This window comes from Xenopus laevis, chromosome 7L, assembly GCF_017654675.1.
Source record: "Xenopus laevis strain J_2021 chromosome 7L, Xenopus_laevis_v10.1, whole genome shotgun sequence".
Lineage (NCBI taxonomy): Eukaryota > Metazoa > Chordata > Amphibia > Anura > Pipidae > Xenopus > Xenopus laevis.
Window position 1 is genome coordinate 29,605,540 of NC_054383.1, and position 9,228 is coordinate 29,614,767.

Sequence of the window (9,228 nt, forward strand, 5' to 3'; positions counted from 1 at the left end):
TGCCTCTGTTATATTTTCCCCAGATCTTGTTTATGTTTCAAATCAACTTGAAAACCATTTCTGTATTTTTTTTTTCAGGAAAAAGACGAGACTTTTTATATATTTATTGTTAAAAATACTTTTTCCTTCTGCATCTGCCTTCATTTAATAGTATAACTGACCAGATGACTCATGGCTTATAGAAATAACTGCACTGTTAAAATAATGCAAATTGTATCAATTTAGCATCTGCAGCATTCCCTGGGCATCGATTAATGGCCCGCTGCAAGTTTAAGCTGATTAGTCATTTTAAATCTATTAACTTTTTCAGGGTTTTCCAATAAAATAATCACAGGCTCTGTTTTATTTTTCCATATATTTCTTAGGTGTCAGATTTGCCCGGTTTCTACATCTATCTGTCAAAAGAGTTTTCTCTAACTTCTTCTTTCCTTTTTCAATATACTGATATTAATAATTAAATAATTTTCCTCCCTCAAGTGACATATTTACCTTTCTAGGCAGGATCATATAGAAAGGAAAAATACTTTATTATTAAGCAGTGTTTATCTTGCATATATCAGCTTTAATGTATGAGGCTATATTATGTGAGCATATTATGTGCACATAAAGTTATTTTTATCTACGCACTCATTAATAGTAGTGGCAACAACGATATTGCTTGCTCTGACTTCTTAAAAACCTTAGGTAACTTTACTAGCCCTTTATACTTTTATTTTGTGCTGTTGGCTTAGTTGTATACGTAGTTGTATAGAGAGTGATGAGACCTGTTAACTTACATAGTGACTGCAGGGCCTGTGGTCTAAGCTGGTGGGCTAGTCTAACATTGCAGATGATCGTTTTGTCTCTACTTTGGCAAACAATTAATTTCAGGGGCTTTTTGGATGCCAGCCATGAGCATATGCCATCTCATAGTTTTTTATTTCCTGAGATGACCCCAAGCCTGTGCTCTATAGGAGAACCACATCCCTAGAAAAACATTCTTCTGCAAGTTGAAAGACATCAAACAAAGTAATCCAGGTGTTTCACTTGTACTGCCTCCCAGCACCATTTCTATTGTCTACAGATTTTTCCACTTTTCAAATGCCACAAATATACTTCTTATGCTGCTTTGGGAGTATCAAAGATGCCCATAGTTCATATTAGTATTGGTGGTGGTAGTAAGAGTACAGTGAATATACCTGACACTTTGTATTACTGGATCTATTTGCCTCATCATTTAGGCAAATTAAGTACCACCTATTAATTTTATTATTTGTATTCAATAAAACTAAGGTTTATGGTTGGGAACCACTGGTGCTCAATTTATTCCAGCACTGTTACTGGCACAATACAGATAGTTCAGCTACATTACCCATAGGGCTCACATGAGAAATAAAATCATCAACATGTTTGTCAGCCTCCTATGTATACTTTGATGGGCAAAATAGCAAGAAAGTGATGTCTGCTGCCCTCTGTTAGGTCTGACTCGTTGTGGCGACCTCTAAAGACTGTCTAAACAGAGTCTTGGAAAATCATTTCATTGGAGAAGGAAGTTCAATTTTATTTCAAGCGCAGAATACAGAAGCATTCAGCAGCCAGGAGAGATCCCTCTTGAGCTTACCATTACATGACTATTTGTTTGTATACAACATTACAATATATCATTATAATATCTATAATTCGATTGGATATAAATTCCTTTTACATTTTAACATTAATAGTCAATGTTATACAAATACGTATGTCATAATCATCCGTCTCTAACTAACTTTTATCACAGCTTTTCTAGTTTTTGCCAAATTCCCTTTTTATTGCTATTCATGTTTCATATTAAAATTGTTTTTTCATTGTCAGGTGTTTATGAAAAGCCTAAATGTTCTAATCATATCAAGCAGCCATTTAATCGCATGCATTAATATTGCTATAATGCACATATAATCATCACTAATTATTAGGCCTCAATGCTCAGCCCTAACACCTCCTTCTCAAGGGGTCCCCTCCTTTTAAGAGGTAGTGCAGGAGGAAGGGATATTATGTTAGCCTGTTTCATAGGGTTACATACAATATACAGCACTTCTTTTTTTAAGGTTGTTGTGTCTATAGCAAAGGTCCCTCATGTTTGCTTTAGTCCCCTGCAAAATTCCTCCTGCAGCCTCGCAGCATCTCCTTATGGCTAACAGCTATTTTATTGCACATAGAAGCATTCCCAGCCTATGTTACATTACTAAATTACATGTTTTCTATAGGTCTCAAGACAGAACATCACAAGGATTTCTGCACACCAGACACCCTGATGCAACTGCTGACATTTCTTAATGACTAAATTGTGCATATTACTTTTAGACACAAAAAACTAATTTGTTGTTAAGTAATACATGTTATTGCCTAAATATGGGTTTAAATAATACATACTTCCCAACATTTGAGAAAGAGGGACAAAAAGATCTTCTGCGTGTGACAAGACAAACATTTTTCTACCGTGTTCAACCACACCTATTCTTTGCATTACTGTTTGCAACCTGTCAATAATCAATATTACCCCTTACATTTGCCATAATCCCACTTAAACAAATGACAATAAACTATTTCCCATGCACACAAAAAGCTATGTGAATGCATTTTTATATAAACAATAGCTCAGAATCTGATTCTGGAACACAGAATGGACAAATGGAATTAGAAAGCTGATAAACCAACAGCATAGAGAACGTATGGGGGTCACTAGTTGCACTTCCTACTCTTATGGGGGGCTCTGTAAATAATTACAGTACATGCAGGTTTCAAGGAAAATGTATATACATACCTCATTTGAGGCCATATTGTATATCTCACCCAATGTACAAGAAACCCCTGATAAGAGCAAGTTGTAACTGACTCTAGAGATATGTACCTGGCTCTGCGCTACAATGGTATCTTCCAGCCTGTGCCCAGGTGATGATGTCACTATTTGGCACCTGCCACAGGGCATGAGACCTCAACCGTTGGAAAGTTACAGTTGGTGAGAAGACTTCAGAGAGAGAGAAGAAGAAGCTGAGAGTGCTGTCTAATCTGAGAAAGAAAATGAAGAGGAGTCATCAGGATTTCAACGATTTGAGCCCCACAACCTCACAGAAGAAGAAGAGAAGACAAGAAAGTAAAGATCAGGAAGAAGAAAAGTTGAAGAAGAAGAGGGAAAGGAGTTTGGAGCAGCAGATGCCAGATGAGTGCTGCAGGGAAGAGAAAAGGAGAAGGGATGAGAGTGATAAAGGTAAAAAAAATGCTTAAGAATGGCAACATTTATAACAAGGAGTGAACCACATAATTGCTGGCTGCCCCTCATTTACTGCTGTGATAGTTGTTTAGGGCTTAGTAACTAATATAATTGCTCAATGGCACAAGTGGAATTGCCATTAACAACCAGTTAGCCAACAGCTTGGGATAGTGTACTGCAACTTGAAAGCAAAGATTTAATTGGTTGCTATGGGTAATGCATTGGTGAAATTTAGCACCTATCCCCCATATACAATAAAAGCACAGAGTTTGCCCAGGTGCAGTAACCCATGGCGATCAGTTATGAACAAATTTGCCCCATCTCTCTTTGCCAAAATATTTGCAAAGCAGTGGAAAATTTGCAAAACACATTAAAATCTATGGGCACTTTTATGTCTCAGCGCCTTTTTGGCAGCAACATATATTAGAGTCTGGTTTAATTGCATTAAAGACAATGGGCATTCTTTTCATGCCAAATGCATTATGGCGAATTGCGTAATTTCACTCTGAATCCATATGTGGCGAAAAAAATTCACTCATCGCTAATAGCAATGAACCAGATGTTTTCATTTCATCAGGTAACCAGTAAATACAGTATTTCTTGCTGTTTGTTGCTATGGATGACTAGACCTGAACCAACTTTGCACACTTTGTTAAATATCCACAGAGGTCTGTGCATCTATATTTAATGAAAATAGATCCCATTATCTGTCTATAATGTCCTTTAAAGTACTGGTGAAAAGCAAAGAGCAATCTGGTTCCCTTGCAAGCTCCTTTTCTCCAGAGAAAACAACCCCAACCTTGTCTTTCCCTAATAGTTTAATTCCTCCATTTATTTAACCAGTGATATTATATACAGAACAGCACAAAACCCTATATTTTTTGGAAACCAAAGTTTGAGAAAGAAATTGATATGACCATGATGTGTCTTTTAGACATTGGGTAATGTCATACTGTTTTATTCCATGAGCTATAAATAACATTTATTTTCCCCACTAGGAGCAGCTGGACCCATGAAAGCACAAGCTCAACCTTCAAGGCTGAACCCACTCAGTATCTCCAGCTACAATTTCTACTCTAAGCTGGGGGCAGGAGCATTCGCCAAAGTGAGTAGTGATTGGTTCCCATTGGGTGTAGCTATTTTTTGGAGGGTTTAAATCCTAAAGGTGGTAGTTTACTTCCTATTTCCAATGATGTGCAAAAGAAACAGAATACTAATCTTAATAGTGTTCTATTTTAGGAATAGATTTATCAAAGAGTGAAGTTAGAGATCTCCACAGTCTGCGGAGTGAAATACTGCCTCTCTCTTTTCATCTACAGTATATGGGATTTTTAAAGGCATATTTATGAAAGGGTGATAGTGAACGTTCACCATTTGATATATATGCCTTTAAAAATCCCATAGAAATGAATGGAGAGAGGCGATATTTTACTCTGCGACTGTGGAGATCTCTAACTTCACTCTTTGATAAATCTACCCCTTAGTGCTCTAATAACACTGTAATATATATATACTGACTCTTTTCTTGTCTTTCTCAGGTTATGCTGGCAAAGTTAGGAGGCAAGAAGCCATACGTGGCTGTAAAATCCATACTGAAAACAGAGAAGACCAAGTATGAGAACCTTCTAACTGAGGCGCATATTCTAAAGATCTCCAGAGACAGCCCTTTCCTCTGCCAAGGCTATGCCGCTTTTCAGACCCAGGTACAACATTGGCTCCAAATTGCAATTTAGTTCTTAATACTGTTCCACTGTATTCCCTATATCAGTGATATCCAACCAGTAGCTCATGAGCAACATGTTGCTCTCCAACCCCTTGAAAGTTGCTCCCAGTGGCCTAAAAGCAGGGGCTTATTTTTGAATTCCAGGCTTGGAGGCAAGTTATAGGGGCACATTTACCTAGGGTCAAATATCGAGGGTTATTTAACCCTCGATATTCCACCGTTTAAGTAAAATCCTTCGAATATCGAAGTCGAAGGATTTACCGATATTCCTACGATCGAACGATCGAAGGAATAATCGTTCGAACGAACAATTAAATCCTTCCAATCGAAGGATTCAAAGGATTTTAATCCATCGATCGAAGGATATTCTTTCGATCAGAAGATTGTTAGGAAGCCTATGGGGACCTTCCCCATAGGCTAGGTTTTAGTAGGTTTTAGGTGGTGAACTAGGTGGTTTTTTAAAGAGACAGTACTTCTACTATCGAATAGTCGAATAGTCGAACAATTTTTAGTTTAAATCGTTCGATTCGAAGGTCGTAGTCGAAGGTTGAAGTAGCCCATTCGATGGTCGAAGTAGCCAAAAAAAACATTCGAAATTCGAACTATTTTTCCTCTATTCGTTCACTCGAGCTAAGTAAATGGGCCCCTTAGTTTCATAAAAACCAGGTGTACTGCCAAACAGAATCTCAATGTAGATTAACAATCCACATAGGGGCCACCAAACAACCAATCACAGCACTTATTGGCACCCCAAGAAGATTTGTTATGCTCCCCAACTCATTTTACTACTGAATGTTGCTCACAGGTTCAAAAGGTTCGGGATCCCTGCCCTAGATGATAGCTTTAGTCATCCATCTGATCCCCTTACATAATGTCCCATATATTATTTATATTACAGACAAAAGGCCCACTTGCCCTATACTACCCATACAGTATATATCCAGTACTGCATTCTGCCTTCACAGATTAAAACAACCTGCAGGATGATTCAAATACCCATAATATATATTCATTTTATATTTTTTATTCTTTTTGGGCAGCAAGTGCAGGAATGTATATTTATTACTGGTGAAATGAAAGATGTATTGCCCTTCTCTGTTTGAATTTACATATCTTTGAACTGCATTGTAATAAATGAGTACTGTCCCATGTTGTGAGTGTTGTGTCATTTATTTCTTTCCTCGCTCTTTCCATTTGTCTGTGTAACCAGCGGCATGCCTTTTTTGTCATGGAGTATCTGAGTGGGGGCAGCCTTGAGGATGAGCTGGAGCAACACGGGTCGCTGCCCATAGACAGAGTAAAGTAAGTATCAGTGGTATAACTAGTTGTTACTGGGCCCCATAGCAAATTCAATTTAGGGCCCCAAAATATTTATAAGTTGGCCTATTTTACCAAGATATATTAAAATTGCTAATTAATTAGGGTCTGCTTCCTCTATAGTTACGCCCCTGGTAAGTATTACATGGTACCAGTACAATATCACTAATAAATTGCTTTAAACATATACATTTATACCTATGAAATAATACATTTTGTTTGTAAGGAGCATTTCTATTCAGTAGTCAATTAATTCTCATTTTCCTAAAAGAAAGAGAAATCATTACAGGATAATCTTCATGAAATTAACTGATATGTCCCTGTTTACAGGTTCCATTCAGCAGAGGTGATATGCGGCCTGCAATTTCTACATGGCGACGGGATTATCCATCGGTCAGTATAGATTTCTTTATTCATGTAGCATTCTACAGCAGAGGCCACAAAGAGGTTGGGCTGTAAATCAGCAGCCTCTGGGGCAAATTCACTAAAGCGCGAAGCGGCTAACGCTAGTGCAAATTCGCCATCATTTCGTTACTTTGCCAATTTACTTGGCGTAAATTCGCTAGCGAAGTGGACCAACTCTAGCGCTACTTCGCACCCTTACGCCAGCGAAGTTGCGCTATGATGATGGGACGTAACTACGCTAATTCACTAACTTGCTCATTTTACTGAACGTTACCTTGCGCCAGACTTGCCTTCGCCACCTCAGACCAGGCGACGTGCAATAGAGTAGATAGGGCTTGCTTCAAAAAAAGTTGACATTTTTTCTAAGTCCCAAAAAACGCTGGCGTCTTTTCCTTTTTTAAGGGTGATAGGCTGAAAAAGATCGTAAATTTTTTTAGGGGGTACTCTCCTTCCCCCCTACATTTCCTAACATATGGCACCTAAACTATACAGTGAGCACATGTATAGGGCAAAATAACAACTCTATTTTATTTTATGAAGCTTTCCCAGGCTTGTGTAGTGTAATGTATTTGCTGCTACATATACGTCCATTGTACTTTAACTTGGCGCCGTATGCAAATTAGGCATCTGCTAGCGTACTTCGCTTTTCTTGACGAATTAACGCTAGCGCAAATTTGCTACCGTTCGCCTCCCTAAGCACAACTTCGGATTTTAGTGAATTCGCGTAGCGCTGGCAAAACTACGCCTGGCGAACTGCGGCGAAGCTGTCGCTGGCGCAACTTCGGATCTAAGTGAATTTGCCCCTATGTCTTCTTTTTTTCTAATTCCTTTTATCTTATATAAATATTACAGAGACATCAAACCCATGAACATCCTACTGGACCATCAAGGACACACGAAAATTTCAGATTTCGGCCTGGCAAAGGAGAACATCTCCCCAGGAGACACCACCACTGGCTGGGCCGGAACCCTGGTATACATGGCGCCAGAGGTGAGATATGCAATTAAGGTATAATTATAGTAGAAATCTAGTGAGGCAAGAAGTTTAATAGAATATGCCCCGGGCAGCAGATCTGTATTTAAAATACAGCTGATGCCTTACAAAGACATAGAGGTCCACTGTTAGCTTCAAATTACTTTACTTACATGATAAACATTTTCCATTACTCGCTCAGCTTTACGCAGAGCTTTAGTGCCACCCACACTGTCCCAGCCATTATTCATATTTTCTGACATGGTTTCTTGTACCTGTGGTTGAGTTGTATCCATACAGCACTGACTGGGTTCTGGCGAGTGAAACTGATCTAAGGTAGAGAATTTTGCAGCCTGGTAAATTATTTTTTTTCTTTTCCAGATTCTACACAAAGGATCATATAATGCAGCAGTTGACTGGTGGTCATTCGGCATCACCATCTGCGACCTGGCCACTGGCAACATACCGTTTAACAACAGCAGCAAAACCAAGTTGATTAATTCCATCAAATTCCACGATCCCAAGATACCTGATGAGCTGGATAAAGATCTGAAAGATCTTCTGAGAAGGGTAGGTAGTAAGAATGGTATAGAAGTATTGTATTTTTGCTCTATTACTGATATTAAAACTATTGTACATTGATGCCTTAGCTTCTTAAAAGAAAGCCAAAACGTCGCCTTGGACTGCGAGGAGACATCAGGAGCCACCCATTTTATCAATCCATTAATTGGGTGGTGCTGGAAGAGGAAGGATTACAACCTCCTTTCCAGCCAATAACTGTAAGTACCTGGTTGGAGAATATAAATTAAAAATTATTATAATCTGGGTAAATAGAATTGACTAGTGATATTGCCAGAATGCAGCAAGTTTCATTGTGGAACATTTATTAAAGTATTAAACACACAAGTCTCCATACTCACACAGCCATGACAGCCCATGGAAAAACATATACACATAAGGAAGATATCTCTGCACGGCAATAATATGACCCTTCCATCTTTAAAGGTTCTTTAATTCCATTGTGATCTTTATTGTACATTGATGTGAAATACATGGCACACTGAAACACAAATTGCTATTTTTATGGAATTAAAACCCTTCATATGGATCTCTAAAAGCAAATACATTAACTAATCTCTTTATTATAATAGATTTCATATCATGTTGGCTAAAATAATTTTTTCCCTTCCATGCAGCCAGCAGATAAGCTATTCCAGCCGTATGATGGGAAGCGGCCACTGTCATTCCTCAATGAGGAGGAAGCAACACCAGGAGACAGAAACATCGTTCCCGGCTACTCATTTTTAAATTCAAGCTGGCTGGAGTAAGTATAAAGGCACGTGTGTAATCCAGACAATAGTAACAACATATTCATCTAGTGCAGGTACATACCATCAGTGGACAGTGGAATTACCTGTGGAATTCAAGATGATCTCCACCTGCTGCACAAAGGCCAGATCTTCCTCTGCAAATCCTGTTTGTACCATCAGCTCCAACTTCACCTGGGATTCCATCTTCCAGCGTATGAGACTGCCGGGTAACATCGGGTGCTGGAAACACAAGGGGCAGTCACTCATCTGG

At 38.6% G+C, this 9,228-nt stretch overlaps 1 protein-coding gene across 1 annotated transcript; it reads left to right on the forward strand.

Moving 5' to 3' along the window:
* Nucleotides 1-3,039: 3,039 nt before the first annotated feature.
* On the forward strand, nt 3,040-8,975 carry LOC108695762 (protein kinase C delta type). The gene is made up of 9 exons (XM_018224733.1): nt 3,040-3,226; nt 4,228-4,334; nt 4,768-4,932; nt 6,163-6,254; nt 6,600-6,662; nt 7,527-7,665; nt 8,029-8,217; nt 8,298-8,426; nt 8,844-8,975. The coding sequence occupies exons 1-9, from the start codon at nt 3,040-3,042 to the stop codon at nt 8,973-8,975; spliced, it is 1,203 nt and encodes a 400-aa protein (XP_018080222.1).
* The last annotated feature ends 253 nt before the right edge of the window (nt 8,976-9,228 follow it).

What these genes read in the sequence shown, in the direction of transcription:
- LOC108695762 (XM_018224733.1), top strand. Translation starts at nt 3,040, where the DNA reads ATGAAGAGGAGTCATCAGGATTTCAACGATTTGAGCCCCACAACCTCA. An exon ending in TGGTATACATGGCGCCAGAG is followed by an intron (nt 7,666 to 8,028) that starts GTGAGATATGCA and finishes TTTCTTTTCCAG; the next exon opens with ATTCTACACAAAGGATCATA. An exon ending in CTCCTTTCCAGCCAATAACT is followed by an intron (nt 8,427 to 8,843) that starts GTAAGTACCTGG and finishes CCTTCCATGCAG; the next exon opens with CCAGCAGATAAGCTATTCCA.